This window comes from Hyla sarda, chromosome 1, assembly GCF_029499605.1.
Source record: "Hyla sarda isolate aHylSar1 chromosome 1, aHylSar1.hap1, whole genome shotgun sequence".
NCBI classification, from domain to species: domain Eukaryota; kingdom Metazoa; phylum Chordata; class Amphibia; order Anura; family Hylidae; genus Hyla; species Hyla sarda.
In genome coordinates, this window is record NC_079189.1 from 335,927,954 (window position 1) to 335,946,011 (window position 18,058).

General features: G+C 39.6%; 1 protein-coding gene across 6 annotated transcripts in view; it reads left to right on the forward strand.

Moving 5' to 3' along the window:
- Nucleotides 1-18,058, forward strand: part of FOCAD (focadhesin) — a 156,058-nt gene that overhangs the window by 43,521 nt on the left and 94,479 nt on the right. For all 6 annotated transcript variants that reach the window (XR_008843987.1, XM_056520096.1, XM_056520116.1 and 3 more), the window contains exons 9-17: nt 40-127; nt 7,803-7,999; nt 8,515-8,775; nt 12,093-12,197; nt 12,288-12,386; nt 14,812-14,942; nt 15,457-15,583; nt 16,185-16,319; nt 16,768-16,818. Coding sequence is in view for 5 of the 6 variants with exons in the window: in XM_056520096.1 (XP_056376071.1) it covers nt 40-127; nt 7,803-7,999; nt 8,515-8,775; nt 12,093-12,197; nt 12,288-12,386; nt 14,812-14,942; nt 15,457-15,583; nt 16,185-16,319; nt 16,768-16,818 (1,194 nt within the window). In the remaining variant the exon portion in view is untranslated. The remainder of the gene's footprint in view (nt 1-39; nt 128-7,802; nt 8,000-8,514; nt 8,776-12,092; nt 12,198-12,287; nt 12,387-14,811; nt 14,943-15,456; nt 15,584-16,184; nt 16,320-16,767; nt 16,819-18,058) is intronic.

An 18,058-nucleotide genomic window follows, 5' to 3' on the forward strand; every position in this document is an offset into this window, starting at 1 on the left:
ATTGATTGAAATATCCATTTATTTATCTTTTATTTTCAGAGTTTTCCTCAAGAGCAGATCTTAATCGGACTTAGCTTGCTTCTGCTTCAGTCTCCATACATCCATCATAAACAAATTCTAAATTTAGGTAGGTGGGGAAGAGTGTATTACCCATAAGATGTGCACCCACAGCTTGTATTAAACCAGATGTCCATTACAAATGTCCATTACAAATCCTTGCTAGACAGACATTAGATTGCAAAAATGTATCTCAAGCTTTTGATCTGTAACTGGCCAGGCTATTATGTTTCAATGCAGCATTTAACTTATAAACCTTTTATTCATGTTTGAATGCATACTCTTAAGGACATTTAAGGTTTTTTCTCATAGCTCTTCATTAATGCCAACAACTGCCCGTTGTCTTTTTAACCCCTTGGGGACGGAGCCCATTATAAACCTAAGGACGGGAGAATTTTTTGCAATTCTGAACACTGTCACTTTAAGCATTAATAACTCTGGGATGCTTTCACTTTTCATTTTGAGATAATTTTTTTCGTGACATATCTTACTTTATGTTAGTGTAAATTTTTTGTTGATCCTTGCATCATTTCTTGGTGAAAAATTCTAAAATTTGGTGAACCAATTTAACCCCTTAAGGACTCAGGGTTTTTCCGTTTTTGCACTTTCGTTTTTTCCTCCTTACCTTTTAAAAATCATAACCCTTTCAATTTTCCACCTAAAAATCCATATTATGGCTTATTTTTTGCGTCGCCAATTCTACTTTGCAGTGACATTAGTCATTTTACCCAAAAATGCACGGCGAAACGGAAAAAAAAATCATTGTGCGACAAAATCGAAAAAAACCCCGCCATTTTGTAACTTTTGGGGGCTTCCATTTCTACGCAGTGCATATTTCGGTAAAAATTACACCTTATCATTATTCTGTAGGTCCATACGGTTAAAATGATACCCTACTTATATAGGTTTGATTTTGTCGCACTTCTGGAAAAAATCATAACTACATGCAGAAAAATTTATACGTTTAAAAATGTCATCTTCTGACCCCTATAACTTTTTTATTTTTCCACGTATGGGGCGGTATGAGGACTCATTTTTTGCGCCGTGATCTGAAGTTTTTATCGGTATGATTTTTGTTTTGATCAGACTTTTTGATCACTTTTTATTCATTTTTTTAATGGTATAAAAAGTGACCAAAATACGCTTTTTTGGACTTTGGAATTTTTTTGCGCGTACGCCATTGACCGTGCGGTTTAATTAATGATATATTTTTATAGTTCGGACATTTACGCACGCGGCGATACCACATATGTTTGTTTATTTATTTATTTTTTTACACTGTTTTATTTTTTTTATGGGAAAAGGGGGGTGATTCAAACTTTTATTAGGGAAGGGGTTAAATGACCTTTATTAACACTTTTTTTTACATTTTTTTTGCAGTGTTATAGGTCCCATAGGGACCTATAACACTGCACACACTGATCTCCTATGCTGATCACTGGCGTGTATTAACACGCCTGTGATCAGCATTATCGGCGCTTGACTGTTCCTGCCTGGATCTCAGGCACGGAGCAGTCATTCGTCGATCGGACACCGAGGAGGCAGGTAAGGGCCCTCCCGGTGTCCGATCAGCTGTTCGGGACGCCGCAATTTCACCGCGGTGGTCCCGAACAGCCCGACTGAGCAGCCGGGATACTTTCAGTTTCACTTTAGAAGCGGCGGTCAGCTTTGACCGCCGCTTCTAAAGGGTTAATACTGCACATCGCCGCGATCGGCGATGTGTGGTATTAGCCGCGGGTCCCGGCCGTTGATGAGCACCGGGACCGAAGCGATATGATGCAGGATCGCGGCGCGATCCCGCTTCATATCGCGTGAGCCGGCGCAGGACGTAAATATACGTCCTGCGTCGTTAAGGGGTTAAAATTTTGCATTTTTCTAACTTTGAAGTTCTCTGCTTGTAAGGAAAATAGACATTCCAAATGAATTATATATTGATTCACATATACAATATGTCTACTTTATGTTTGCATCATAAAGTTAACATGTTTTTACTTTTGGAAGACATCAGAGGGCTTCACAAAGTTTTCAAAATCAAAATTTTTCATGGACCAGTTCAATTTTGAAGTGGATTTGAAAGGCCTTCATATTAGAAAAACCCCATAAATGACCCCATTATAAAAACTGCACCCCTCTAAGTATTCAAAATGACATTCAGAAAGTTTAACCCTTTAGGTGTTTCACAGGAATAGCAGCAAAGTGAAGGAGAAAATTCTAAATCTTCATTTTTTACACTCGCATATTCTTGTAGACCCAGTTTTTGAATTTTTACAAGGGTTAATAGGAGAAAAAGCCCCACAAAATTTGTAACCCAATTTCTCTCGATTAAGGAAATACCTCATATGTGTATGTGAAGTGTTCGGCGAGCGCAGTAGAGGGCTCAGAAGGGAAGGAGCAACAATAGGATTTTGGAAAGTGAGTTTTTCTGAAATAGTTTTTGAGGGGCATGTCATATTTAGGAGGCCCCTATTGTTCCAGAACAACAAAAAAAAAAACACATGGCATACTATTTTGGAAACTACACCCCTCAAGGCACGTAACAAAGGGTCCAGTGAGCCTTAACACCCCACAAGTCGGATGTGTAAATGAAAAAAAAAATTTTTTCACTAAAGTGCAGTTCCCCCCAAATTTACAATTTTTACAAAGGGTAATGGGAGAAAATGCCCCCCAAAATTTTTAACCCCATCTCTTCTGAATATGGAAATACCCCATGTTAGGACGAAAAATGCTCTGCGGGCGCACTACCATGCTCAGAAGAGAAGGAGTCACATTTGGCTTTTGTAAAGCTAATTTTGCTGAAATGTTTTTTTGGGGGGCATGTTGCATTTAGGAAGCCCCTATGGTGCCAGAACAGCAAAAAAAAAAAAAAAACACATGGCCTACTATTTTGGAAACTACACCCCTCAAGGAACGTAACAAGGGTTACAGTGAGCCTTAACACCCCACAGGGTTGACGACTTTTTGTTAAATTCGGATCTGTTAATGAGAAAAAAAAATTTTTTCACTAAAATGCAGTTTTTTCCCCAAATGTTACATTTTTACAAGGGGTAATAGGAGAAAATGCCCCCCACATTTTTAACCCCATGTCTTCTGAGTATGGAAATACCCCATCTGTGGATGTCAAGTGCTCTGCTGGCGCACTACAATGCTCAGAAGAGAAGGAGTGTCATTGGGCTTTTGGAGACAGAATTTGTTTGGAATGGAAGTCGGGGGCCATGTGCGTTTACAAAGCCCCCCGTGGTGCCAGAACAGTGAACCTCCCACATGTGACACCATTTTGGAAACTACACCCCTCACAGAATTTAATAAGGGGTGCAGTGAGCATTTACACCCCGCTGGCATTTGACAGATCTTTGGAACAGGTGGCTGTGCAAATGAAAAATTACATTTTCAATTAATTTTCATTGACCACTGTTCCAAAAATCTGTCAGACACCTGTGGGGTGTAAATGCTCACTGTACCCCTTATGACATTCTGTGAGGGGGGAAGTTTCCAAAATGGGATCACATGTGGGGGGGGGGGGGGGTCCATTGTTCTGGCACTATAGGGGCTTAGTAAACACACGTGGCCTTCAATTCCGACAAATTTCCTCTCCAAAAGCCCAATGGCGCTCCTTCTCTTCTGAGCATTGTAGTGCACCCGCAGAGCACTTTGCATCCACATATGGGGTATGTTCTTACTCAGAAGAAAATTTTGGGGGGCTTTTTCCCTATTTTCCCTTGTGAAAATGAAAAATTTAGGGTAACACAAACATTTTAGTGATTTTTTCCCATCCAACTTTAACGAAAATTCGTCAAACACCTGTGGGTTGTTAAGGCACACTATACCCCTTGTTACATTCCGTGAGGGGTTTAGTTTCCAAAATGGGGTCACATTTGGGTATTTATTTTTTTGTGTTTATGTCAGAACCGCTGTAAAATCAGCCACCCCTGTGCAAATCACCAATTTAGGCCTCAAATGTACATAGTGCGCTCTCACTCCTGAGCCTTGTTGTGCGCTCGCAGAACATTTTACGCCCCACATATGGGGTATTTCCGTACTCAGGAGAAATTGCTTTACATATTTTGGAGGTCCTTTTTTCGTAAGGGGTAAAGGGAGAAAAAGCCCCACAAAATTTGTAGTGAAATTTCTCCCGAGTACGGAAATACCCCATATGTGGCCCTAAACTGTTTCCTTGAAATACAACAGGGCTCCGAAGTGAGAGAGCGCCATGTGTATTTGAGGACTAAATTAGGGATTGCATAGGGGTGGACATAGGGGTATTCTATGCCAGTGATATGCAAACAGGGAGCCCCCAGCTGTTGAAAAACAACAACTCCCAGCATTTCCAGACAGCCACTGACTGTCCAGGCATGCTGGGAGTTTAGCAACAGCTGGAGGCACCCTGTTTGGGAATCACTGGAGTAAAATACCCCTATGTCCACCCCTATGCAATCCCTAATTTAGTCCTCAAATACGCATGGCGCTCTTTCACTTCGAGCTGTTGCTAAACTCCCAGCATGCCTGGACAGTCAGTGGCTGTCTGGAAATGCTGGGAGTTGTTGTTTTGCAACAGCTGGAGACTCCATTTTGGAAACACTGCCGTACAATACGTTTTTCATTTTTATTGGGGGAGACAGTGTAACGGGGTGTATATGTAGTGTTTCACCCTTTATTTTGTGGTAGTGTAGTGTAGTGTTTTTAGGGTACATTTGCACTGGCAGCGGTTTACGGTGAGTTTCCCGCTAGGAGTTTGCGCTGCGGTGGAAACTTTGCCGCAGCTCAAACTTGAAGTAGGAAACCCTCTGTAAACCCGCACGTGTACATGTACCCTGTACGTTCACATGGGGGTGCATACCTTCAGCTGTTTCAAAACTACAACTCCCAGCATGCACTGACAGACCATGCTTGCTGGGAGTTGTACTTTTGCAACAGCTGGAGGCACACTGGTTGGAAAACCTTCAGTTAGGTTCTGTTACCTAACTCAGTATTTTCCAACCAGTGTGCCGAAGGACATGCTGGGAGATGTAGTTATGCAACAGCAGGAGGTACGCAACTACAACTCCCAGCATGCTGAGACAGCTGTTTGGGCATGCTGGGAGTTGTAGTTTTGCAAGATCTGAAGGGCCACGGTTTAGAAACCACTGCACAGTGATCTCCAAACTGTGGCCCTCCAGATGTTGCAAAACTACAACTCCCAGCATGCACTGACAGACCGTGCATGCTGGGATTTGTACTTTTGCAACAGCTGGAGGCACACAGGTTGGAAAACCTTCAGTTAGGTTCTGTTACCTAACTCAGTATTTTCCAACCAGTGTGCCTCCAGCTGTTGCAAAACTACAACTCTCAGCATGTACTGATCGCCGAAGGGCATGCTGGGAGATGTAGTTATGCAACAGTTGGAGGTATGCAACTACAGCTCCCAGCATGCCTCCAGCTGTTGCATAACTACATCTCCCAGCATGCCCTTCGGCGATCATTACATGCTGGGAGTTGTTTGGGCATGCTGGGATTTGCAATTTTGCAACATCTAGAGAGCTACAGTTTAGAGACCACTGCACAGTGATCTCCAAACTGTGGCCCTCCGGATGTTGCAAAACTACAAATCCCAGCATGCCCATACAGTAAACTGCTGTCTGGGCATGCTGGGAGTTGTAGTTTCGCAACATCTGAAGGGCTACAGTTTAGAGACCACTATATAGTGGTCTCAAACTGTAGCCCTCCAGATGTTGCTTGGCAACTCAACGGCTTTCGTAGGATCCAGGGAGCCGCATCGCCATCCTCTTCTGCCGCCGATCCCCACTGCTGATTGTCGCCGCCACCGATGGGTAAGTGGATCATCGGCGCCGGTTCCCTTCGGTTTTGCTGTTCTGCCCCACCTATTGTGGGTGACAGCATGATTTCCTGCTTAGATCATGTCACCAGGATTTCCATTCACTCAATACACTAGGCAATCCCTCTGTAGTCAGCCCTGGGGATCCAGAAAGGACCTCAGGACTCTCTGTTCAGAGATCCTTCTGCTATGGCACAGTGAGTGGCGTCCTAGCAGCAGCAGTCTGTGTCATAGATACACAGAGTATAATGTATCAGCATATGAGAGTATGAAATATGAAATAAAGATGTCAAATAGAAATTCTTGTCATCGTAATCCTAGTTTAAAAATGCCACCATGACCTGGGTCCTCTGAACAGGTCCCAGTGGTGACTGCTTCCCACATTTTTGGCTTGAGTGAGGCGTCTCTCCCTAAAAGTGTATAGGAAGAGATGTGTCACTCAAGCTGATGGGGCAGGGAGCAGCCACTGGGACCCACCCCGAAGACTAGGTTCCCAGGTCCCGGCAGCATTTTTTATTTATAAAAACTCTAAAACGCCCAGGCGGAATTGTGGTGCCTGCACCAGTTTTAGGCTGTCTGCGGTTCTTGCAGCAAAAAACTAATAATGACTGGTTGACTTTAATAAGAAATATTATGCAAGAAGTGATTTTGTGTAAAAAAAAATTTACATTTTGGACACCCACACTTCCATAATATCCTGAATAATTAATTTAGTAGGTTATTTAATGTGAATCCTTAATGGTATAAAAATAAATCCAAAAGAAAATGCTGAAAACATGCGCTTTTCTATATTTGCACAACAAAATGTTATTTACACGGTGGTATATGAGTTCTCCCATATGGCAAAAAAGTTATGGCTGCACAAATGCAAAAACATTAAGATCTGATCATTAAAGTGTTTGTGCAGCAAAAAGTAACTTATCCCCTATCCACACGTTCTCGTCGGCCCTGCTGTAACCCGTCCTCGATTTGCTCCCTAAGCAGACGGAGCAGAGCAGTGTTGTGGGCTGTCAATCACGTGGAGAGAGCATGATTACAGCGCAGCCGACAGGACTAGGTAAGCAGAGCTCCCTGCCCAGGAGACTAATTACGGAGGGGCGGGGGAGACTTACAAACTTAATTTCCTCACCATCCCAGGGGGCAGGAGCATCCCCAAGGGATGGTGAGGATGAAGATTTTATGATATATAAAGTGCTGCCATGCGTTATATATGGTAAAATCTAATGCTTTGTTCCCTTTAAGGCTTTGTCTCACCATAACTACTTTTCCCTATCAACAGGATAAAGGAAAAGTATCGGATCGTGAGGAAGAGGGGTGGTTGGATTACTGTACCAGTCGATTACTTAGAAAATGGAAGGCTTGGGTTCCAGATCTTGGGATTGCAAGGGCCTAGTTGGACCCCATGATTAGACATGTATCCCTTATCCAAATGATACGTTTTTATGTTGGGACAATCCTTTAAAGGGCCCTGTAACACAGAAAAATTATCAACTGAATAGGCCAATTTCTCCCTGTGAAATAGGACCAGCGATCTGCTGATGAATAAGCTAATGTTTGTTTGTCAGGTGACTACGTTATTTTGACCTATCAAAAAAACATTGAATGATTAATAATAGGAGCAGAAGGCTGCACAAGTGATCCAACAGTCACTTGGGCAGTCCTCTTTGCGTGATCCTAGAACCTTGTAATAGGCTCTTTAAACAAGTACAAGTTTAGGAGACTGGCACATTGAAAACACATGTACTGCCAGTGTTTTCCAATAAATTATTGTGTGTAAATAGGAGTAGTTTGGCTATTGACTATAGTAGGTCCAACAACCATGAAGTAGGGCTAGCACTGCTGCCAGTTTGTTAAAATGTTTGGGGGTCACGGTATATTTTTAGGCTTGTCCTTCCCAATACGCCATCAGTGTTTTTTTTTTTTTTTTTCTATACAGCTCTAAAGATCTTGGTGTTACCAGATGGAAGCAAAGTTCCAGCCATTGCTCAAGTGTTGATTATGCCATTATTACATGTGTTATCCTCAGCAACCTTAGTAGACAGTTTCAGCGAGAAGGATAGAGCAATGTCATTACAGCAGTTGGCACTGACCATTTTGGAGAAAATACAAGATACAAGCAAGGGGACCGAGAAGGTGGTAATTTTGATAAAGCTTTGTTGATCTCAACCTACCTGTTAAAGGGAATGTGTCATCCAAAAATTACCTATTTTTATGTTAAATGTTCTGTGATTTTTTTTTTCTTTCAAATTTTCTATTTTGTTATCTATATTTACAAAAAATCCTGAAATCTTGCAGGTTTCAGTTTTGCCATTAAAAGGCTTTTTCCCTCATCTAATGTATACATTCAATATGCTCGGCAGGAAAAATGTATATGTTAATGGTTTTATATATATATATATATATATATATATATATATATATATATTTATATATATAAATAGTATTGCAAAGTACACATTTTTTATTATGTACACAAAAGTGTGGTCAACTAAGTTTATTTATACAGCTAAATTAAATGTAATTGAAATACCGAATAACTTGCCTATAAAGCAGCCTTCTTTGAAGCCTTTGATTAGAATATATAATATGAATAAGAATTGGATAAAGATTGCTATTTAAAATTATTTTTTTCTTTTTATGTAATCTAGCCCTGTGTGATGCTGCATCTTCCTCTGGCTACCTGGCATTGCACAGTGACTACTACCCTGAACATCCTAAACATGCTTAAGGATGATAGCACAGCTTCCTTGAATTGGCTGTCTTCTGTGTCTTCAGTACTTCCTTTCACCGACTATGTTCCTACGCACATATCTTTGATCCTGGGATATCTACTTCTCAGTGAGGAAGGCCAAAATTTGAGAAAAGTTCTAAAAGTAACCAGTGAAATTGCCAAAAGTGATTCTTCCCAGGTAATTATTGCATTTATTGAATTGGGTTATACTGTTTTGTGTTAGTTTTTTTTTTTTATATAACAGATAATAACTCCTTATTATGATCAAATAAATAAACTAACTTCTAAAGAAAGTCATAGCTTTTAAAATGTTTCTCTATACTATAAAGATAACTTTTTTTTTTTTTTTTTTCACCTCTGGACGGGTGGATCTACAAGTTAAAATCATGGTTTTGGAACAGATATGTGGGGCTTATCTCTTCCCTTCTCTACACAAATGTGTAGCAGGATGGAGATCTATTAGGAGAGGTTAGAATCAGGCATTGGGCCTTATATCTTTAAATTCTGGGGAGTGTGCCGCTCTAGTTTGCAAGCCATTCCTCATTACATGCCACACCCCTCTCACAAGCCCCTTTCCCCGTCAATGATTTTTGGCACATTTGTAACTCAAAACTATAGCCTTAACTATTTTTTTGACGTACAGAACCATACAAGAGCATGTTTTCTGCAGGACCATTTCTACTTTGCAAAGACACCCTTCATTTTATCGTAAAATGTACCGTGAAAGAGAAAAGAAAATTTTGCGTACTGAAATTGAAAATAAACCCAGCAATTCTGCAATTTTTGAGGTATTCAGGAGGTGATTTTTCAAAACCTGTGTAGAGAAAACGTTGACCAGTTGCCCATAGCAACCAATCAGATCTCTTCTTACATTTTTCAGAGGCAATTTTTTAAATTAAAGAAGCAATCTGATTGTTTGCTATGGGCAACTTGTCAACTTTTCCTCTACAAAGGTTTTGATAAATCGCCTCCCCCCCTTTGTTTTTTACATTGTTCACTTTGCAGTAAAACTTATGTTATCTTTGTCCTGCGCATCAGCAAGTTTATGGTGATATCATATTTATGTCATTTTTTATATGTTTTTCTACTTTTAATTCTCTGAAATTCTCTTGAATCTACATTCTGACCCCTATAATTTCTTTTTTTTAATCTACGGCTGTATGATGGCTCCTTTTTTCACAACATGGTTTTTATTGGTCCTATTCTCTTGTCAATGGGTCTATTTGATTACATTTTTATAAAATGTTTCTGGGGTGTGATGTGACCAGAAATGAGTAATTCCTTTTTTTAAATAAATGATAATAATAATAATTATTATTATTATTATTTTTTTTTTTTACATCGTTCACCAAGCAGGATCAATGTCATTGCATTTAAATAGTTTCTGCACTTGACGTTACCAAATATGCTTTTTTGTTTTTTTGTTTTTTAGTTAAAAATGTTAACAATTTTTTTTCGCTTTTTTTTATTTTTATTTTTTTTACACATTTTTACTTCCCCAAGAGGACTCTTTTAGACAGTCATTTAATTGTCTTTACAGTTCACTAGCATACTGCTGTACAGTGCCCTAAATCCTTCTCCTTGATGTTCTGTTACACTGTTGAAATTTCTTGCACACAGGCATTGTTACCCTTTGCAGCAAAGTTAGGCAATGTATTGGTCATGTGTTAGAATGCACTTTAGTATATTAAAACAGCAGCATTTTGAATTAACTTGGAATCTGTAACATCAACCCCCATTATACTGTGACATTTTGTTCTAAGGTGGAATTTCACATTCAGACTTTTCTATCACTGACTGCTGCGTTTGATTACATAGATATCTTCAGGCACCATACTAGAATGTTATATATTACTTACCTCGCAAGTTCTTTTCGCAACAAATACGAAAAGAATTAAACATATGAAGTGCATCTATCGGATTCAATGGGCTTTTTTAAAATCACTGCCATCCGTATTGTCCTTCAGAATGCAGGTCCCTCTATTGTTAGAATGTATGTGCCAGTATTCATACCAGTGTGAACTCTCCCGGCGACAGTCATTCTAGACACATTGAACAAAGCAATGGACAGTGGAAAATTACATGCAATTAAAAGCCAGAGAAGAGAATGTGAGCATAAAACACACTTTCACAATATTAATTAGATAGATGACCTAGCTACTGAATATTTAGGAATGAGATGGGATGCGAAATGCCCCTAGTTGCTTAGCAACGTGCTTCGCCATCTCCTGAGCGGTCCACTTATGTCTGAAACTAATGATTCGTCCTGTGCACTTATCCAGCTGTTGGATAATTCAGGGTGTGCAAGTGTCTGCAGTTTACCCTTTCTGTACCGTGAACTCCTCCTGGTTGGTAGAATACATGCAGCGCATGGCAGACAGCAATTCCTTTTATATTTGTAGTTACGCGTGTCCTGTTGTTACATAACATTGTCGGTCTCTGGATAAACAGTGCTGTTTCCATGATCACAGCAGCATGGATTTCTCATTCAAGCCTGACTGCATATTTTAAATAAATGTTCTAGAATCTAAGAACTTTCAGGCTCCATGTCCTTTGGACCTCAATCATTTCCATTCCCTGCCAACTATTTTATATATACGTGAACACCCTTTATTTAATAGGAACCTGAAACTGACTGAGATGCCTTTTGTGGCAAGGTGAAATTTGTTTTATCAGTAAACAGTTATCTACGTTCTATTTTTCTTTTCTTAACAGGAAAATGTTTAAATGCATAATTCCAGAGCTTTAAATATAAAGTAAACTTCAAATAGTTGTGCTTTTTTGTATACAATAGCTGTTGAACAATCTATTTAGCCATGCTTTTCTTTTCCTAGGAAAGATACAAATACAGTATAGCCACCATTGCAATTTACACACTCCAGCTTTCTTAGACTATGAAAAGGCAAATTAGACTCATATTACTTATCCTATTAGTTGGTGATAAGTATTATTTCAAGGAAAACTACTTTGAACTCTATATAGCCCTACCTAATGCCAAATGCTCCCTATCTTCCTTCCTACTCATCCTACTACAATGCCTCTCTTATCAGTAACCTATGAGCGTTCTCCCCTACTACAGCAAAAAGCACTCATTGGTTCCTACATGTTCATGTCACATAGCATAGTCTGTACTTGTATGACTGACATCCATATTAACAAATCAGCACTTTCCTTTGTAGTAAGGAAAAGTGCTCATTGGTAGATACACCAGCAAACATAGTCCAGTTCACCCACAAACTCCAGCTCAGACCATCCTCCGGTCAAGGAACCTGGTGTCATGAAAAGTAACCCACTGTCTAGTAAGTCCTTTCTTAAATAGTATTTTGATTCTTTATCCAGTTTAAAAAATATTCACACAAACATTTTAGCAAAGTAGCAACTTTCTGACACATTTTTTACCCAGCTATTCTAATATATATATATATATATATATATATATATATATTTATATGTAATATATATAATTCTTTTTTATTTTTTTTGTTTGTTTTAAAGGTGCCTTACTTGGTTTCAGTTCTGATGTTCAGACTTGGCCGTACCAAGGATCCTGAATCGTCCTGTGAAATTCTGTATACACTACCTACGCTGGGTACACATAAGGTGAATCTTTCCTACCTATTTGCTCCACAGATGGAGGTAGACTTTCAGCACTGTCTGTTTCTTATAGCTCAATATTTCTCCCAATAATAGGTTTGTGTGCCACAGATCTTGCGGGCTTTGCAGATGGTAGGTACGTCACAACTTCAACCTATCACTCTGCGATTGATGACATCCTTGTGGGAGAAACAGGTAGGGAGATATCCTGATATTTACCAATGAAGCAGGTATAGTTTATATACTCTGAAGTTACTTGCTAATTTATTTAAATCATATGTTCACATGCTCATGGCAACTTTTTTGACGATCACATATCCTTAAAGAGTACCTGTCACCAAACTAAACTTTTAATATGTAAAACAGAAGAGAAGGGGGGGGGGGGGGAACTTAAGAGTCGAAGTCTCTTGAAAGGTGCAGACTTTGTCTTTATTAAGGTGCAGTTAATAATCCATAGCGCAGGACGCCAGGGTCCGCAGCGTGGTACAGTACCACGCTGCGGACCCTGGCGTCCTGCGCTATGGATTATTAACTTCACCTTAATAAAGACAAAGTCTGCACCTTTCAAGAGACTTTGACTCGTAAGTGCCCCCCCCCTCTTTTCTTCTGTTTTACCTATTGATGTCATGCAGTTACATCTGTATGGGGTTGAGCACAGTTGGAGTACTATAGGTGTTTGCTGATAAGGCAAGCTGTTAGCACTCTGTGAGGACTTAATAGTCACCTGGATTTATTTCAACAGTGCCTATCGCTGTGTCTTTTCTCTGCTTAAACTTTTAATATATTGTTCCTTATGTAATTGTAATACACTTTGCTATTTACTTGCTTAAAATTCTCAACCTTTATATGTTTTTAATGAGATTGAAAAAACAGCCACCAGGTGGCTCAGTTCTGTTCCTAGCCACAAGTCAAACAGTTAGTTTGGTCTCCTTCCAGCCTGGCAGAAGACCAAACTCAAGAAGTGTGTGTGGGGCATGGCGAGCCACAGCTCTCGCAGGCTTTAGTGACGTTGTGCCTGCTGGGGAATTTTTTTTTAAGGGCATGAGGAATGTTAGGAGTAGTTAGGGAATATAATCTGTGTTAGTTTAGAAAATATGGTTTGATGACAGATACTCTTTAAAGGGGTACTCCACTGCACATTTGTTATCACCTATCCAAAGGATGGGGGATAACAAATGTTAGATTGCGAGGGTCCCATCGCTGGGGACCACCGCGTTCACCAGGCCGGCACTCCTGTCATTCGTGGCACGGAGCGCACTCCGCTCCGTGCCCAATGACTGGCGATGCAGGCCTCCATTCCCCCCTGCATTCAAGTCTATGGGAGGAGGTGTAACGGCTCTGTACTAGCCATCACGCCCCCTCCCATAGATATGGATGGAGTGGGCGTGGTGTCACAAACGTGGAAGCCGGCCCGGAGATTGCGGGGGTCCTTTGGATAGGGGATAAGATGTGTGCAGCGGAGTACCCCTTTAAGGCTAGGTTGCCACACTTTTTTTTCTGTGTTTTTTTTGTTTTGTTTTTTAAACTGCCACTGCCAGTTTTTGGCCAAAGCCAGAAGTGGATCCAGCAGAAAGGAGAAGTCGAAGTCCTTTCTTTATATCTCCCATTCCTTTTGAATAAACTTATGGCTTTGGCTTCAAAAACTGCAGTGGCAGTTTTCAAAAAAAAAAAAAAAAAAAAAAAATTCACCCCCCCCCCCCCCTGAAAATAACATGTGTGGAAACCTAGCCTAAGGGTACATTCACACATACAGGATCCTGTGCAGATTTGATGCGCAGGATTTGTAACTGCAGATTAGAAGCTGTGCTCAGTCATTTAGTTACATTGAAATCTGCAGCAGAAAATCCTGTGCATCAAATCCTGCGCATCAAATCTGTGTACGTGTCAACGTACCCTAAATGGGTTATTCTTGATTAAGAAAACATTTTATTCTCAGCACAGACATTGGCCCTGATTTACTAAGAGTGAAGTGTAGTTTTCTTTTGGGGTTTTAATTCCCTATAATTTTTTTCCACAGTATTTACTAAGGTTTCCCCAAATTTTTGCACTTTCCCTACATTTTCCTTTTTTTGTTTTACATTTTTTACACATTCTCTGATCTGTCCGGTTTTCCCTAGCTCAAATCCACTACATTTTCTGTGGAAACCTTAATAAATATGTTGTTTTTTTTTGAAAATGTCGGGGACATGCCCCATTTTCCTGACAACCACGCCCCTTTTTTGGGTTTTCACACTAAAATGGAGAGTTAATCTCTTAATGGGTCCTCTCTAAACAGGTCCAATTAGGTCTGATATTCTTTTCTATTTATTCGGCTAATAGAAGAATTCTAGCTACTTTTAGTAAATCTGTCACATTGAAATTCCCTACCAAATGGCTGATACTTTTATTACAGTTCTCACATAAAGGATACAAGTAATACCTTTATTTCAGCATTGCGTGGCTTTAATCCACCGACAAAAGACTTTTGTGGCACTGAAGTATCAGAGACGTGGCATGGGGTCAGCGGTACCTTCAGCCCATAGGGCCTCTGCGCCCTAATGCCCACATACCGATCATAGCAGACATGGTAATAAGGTGCAAAAGAAATTTATTAGCAGAACATTTTTTTTCTCCATTGCAGGATCGAGTCTATCCAGAACTCCAGAAGCTGATTGCCAAGGCTGATTCCCAATGTCTGTCAACTGGGAAGGAGACCCAGTGGGAAAAAATAGTTGCTAAAGCAGCAACTATCAGAGATATCTGCAAGCAAAGGTAACTTATTTTGCCAATGAGTTAATCTGTAAATTGTTTATTATTATTATAATAATAATAATATTAATTATAATAAAATGTTATTTTCTTGTGCTCATTGGGTTAAGAATGGTGAAAGTGTTCAAGCAGTTTTCAAGTATAAGCCATCGTTGCCTGTACTGAGGGAAAAAAAAAGTCTATGTTCAGCCATCCAACAGCTGGTTTTTATTTGTTCCCTAATGCTGTAATATATGGCTGTTATCAGAATTACTCCTGAATAAGTGGGAGCAGTCTGATAATGTTTAGGTAAACTGCTGTAAATGTGAATACCCACAGGCTCCCGGCTGTGTGCCTGCTGTTCTCTAGGCAGAATTTGGATTGATTTCATCAGTAGAAATATATTTGAGAAAAATTGGACATGCACTTCCCTTGTATATTAATGTAAATCCATCTAAGTTGAAAATATACTATGATTTGCGTATGCATCGTTTCTTATCAAAGATCTTTTTTTGTTATTTATGTTGTTATCTCTCAGGCCATATCAGCATGGGGCAGACATGCTGGCTGCTATTACTCAAGTGTTGAGTGAGTATACCAAACCTGATCAGGCAACTCCTGCAGCCTTGGTATTACAGGGTCTTCATGCTCTATGTCAAGCTGAGGTGAGTAGATTTAAATACTAACTGTAAACATTTATTTTTCCCTTTTGTGTTGCGTATTCATCTTCCAATATGTATTTTATAAGAAATAAAAATATTTAGTTTTCTCTTAGTCACAAAGAAGAATTGTATTTAGGGAGCTAGTCATCTTCTTTCCTTGGGCAGACATGGGGTAGGGGGTGAAAGGTAATTTATCATTTATCAAAAATGTTGGCACAGGGAATGGTATATTCCCCCGACCCCCTCTCTAGTATTTCAGGTGTTTTTTGTCTCTGTTGGGCCTGTGAAATGTATTATGTCTATCTTTACTGGGGTTTTCTATGTTAATGTGCAGAAGCCAAGTATGTTGCTGGACCTGTAGTTTGATGTGTACCATTGGTGCCCGTTGGACCCTTTTTGACCTATATTGGGAAACACCTGCTCCAGTGTGTGTCAATCGGACTGTAAAAATAAGTACTGCATGTAGTGATCTATTTAAAGTAAATTACAATGCAATCGGCAATAAATTAAGGATACTGTGGCGTATATACATGTTAGTTTCACAAACAAGCTCTGTCAATATAAATATGTTTATAAGCATATGTTCTTATTGTTCTCTTTTTAGGTGGTGGACATCCGGTCTACCTGGAATGCCTTGTCTCCTAAACTAGGCTGTGACAAACGTCCCCTTGTGCTCAAAGCATTACATGAATTCTTTGCATTGGTTCCTTCATTAGTTGTCAAAACAGAAGACTATGAGGTATGTAAAGATCATATATTGCTATCTTCTACTAGTTATTTAACCTGCATTTTAAGTTTCTATGATGCCTATTTTCAAAGGTGGGAGATTACTAAATATATAGAGAAATATTGGCATCAGTTATCTTCTGACACTTTTACTAGTATCTCTTATAATTGTTTTAATAAAAGTGCTAACAACATTTGGTTGTTTTGGACCAAGTGTTTTTAATGAAACATATAAAGGAAGGACACTCATTCTAGGAATGAATTGCTGAAAAGAAGCAATACAGGCAGACCCATACATGTGCAGATCTGAAATGTCCTTTTTTCTACTTTTTAGTGTTTTTTTTTTTTAGATAATCCATCATCTAGTAACACAATTCATACTGAATCACAAGGTGTATACTGTAACAACCATATTCAGTAGATAGTATTTAATGGTCTTCTGCCATTTTTCTTTTTTCCAGAAATTTAAAGCCGAAATTCTTAGCATCCTGTGGAGCCATACACAGATTAAAGTAAGATTTGCTTTTATTAAGGTTTGTTTAAGTTTTAGATTCATTACATATTGAGCAGGTTGGAAAATAAATACAGACTTAGAGACCTTTTATGTTAACAATACATGAAAATTGAATGGTTTCGCAGATAACATTCAGATTTCACCCTGGCAAAAACCTCTATGTTGTACAAGACCAGAGTAAATTCAAATAAAAAATAGTAGTATAGAAGGATATAAAGAAAGATAATTAGATTTTTATTTTATACTAGCTGAGTACCCAGCCCTGCCCAGTTTTTCCTACCTAATCCATGTGTGGGAGGAAAGGCAACAAAGGAGGAAGTTTTTGTCCTCCTCCCCTCCTTAAATCCTGACCCAAATCCCCTCCTCATATCCTGTCCTCATATCTGGACCTCATAACCCGACCCCAAATTCGGTCTCCATATCCCGTCCCCATTTCACGTCCCAATATCCTGTCCTCATATCCCAACCTTCTATCCTAACCCAATATTTTGTCCCCATATCCCAACCTCATATCCTGTCCTCATTTCTAATCCTCATATCAAATCCTCATTTCTAATCCTCATAGCCCCACCTGAGGTAGGGATGAGTTGTGATGAAGATATTGTAAGCTGAAAATAAAAGGGGTGTGGCTTAAATGGTAGGCGTGTCTTTGCGAGATGAGGCATGGCATGCAGGGAGGGTGTGGCTTGCCATCCAGACTGACACATTCACCAGGAGATGCAGAGCGGAGCATCAACTTACAATGGCCTCAACATACAATATTTTCAACATACAATGGTCTTTTCTGAACCATTGTAACTTGAAGCCAGACTCTACATACAATGCTACGGACAGTCCAGATCTGTGAAATGTGTCAATGGCTGGAAGATCTGACCAATCTGAATGGGCATTCACTGATAAAACCCTTGTATTACTGAAGTGCATGCACTGAATTCCTGTCTGGTAGCATCCCCTACAGTACAGGGAAGTATTAAATGTTCTGTACTACTTTTTACCTGTACCAGGGTTAGCTGCTCCTTTGGACACCAGGTGGGGACGGCGCCATCTTACTTTTTTAGGACACTGTGTGTACTGTACAGAACCCTGAAGAAGCTCCTGTCCTCTACATAGACAGTGATTTACAGCTCCCACAGATCTTCCTTACTTTTATATGTAAGGACTTGCTTTATCTGTATTAGTTATCTACTTATTTTTCTTTAATCCTCACTTTTTCCTATTTTTGGATGACATTTTGGCGC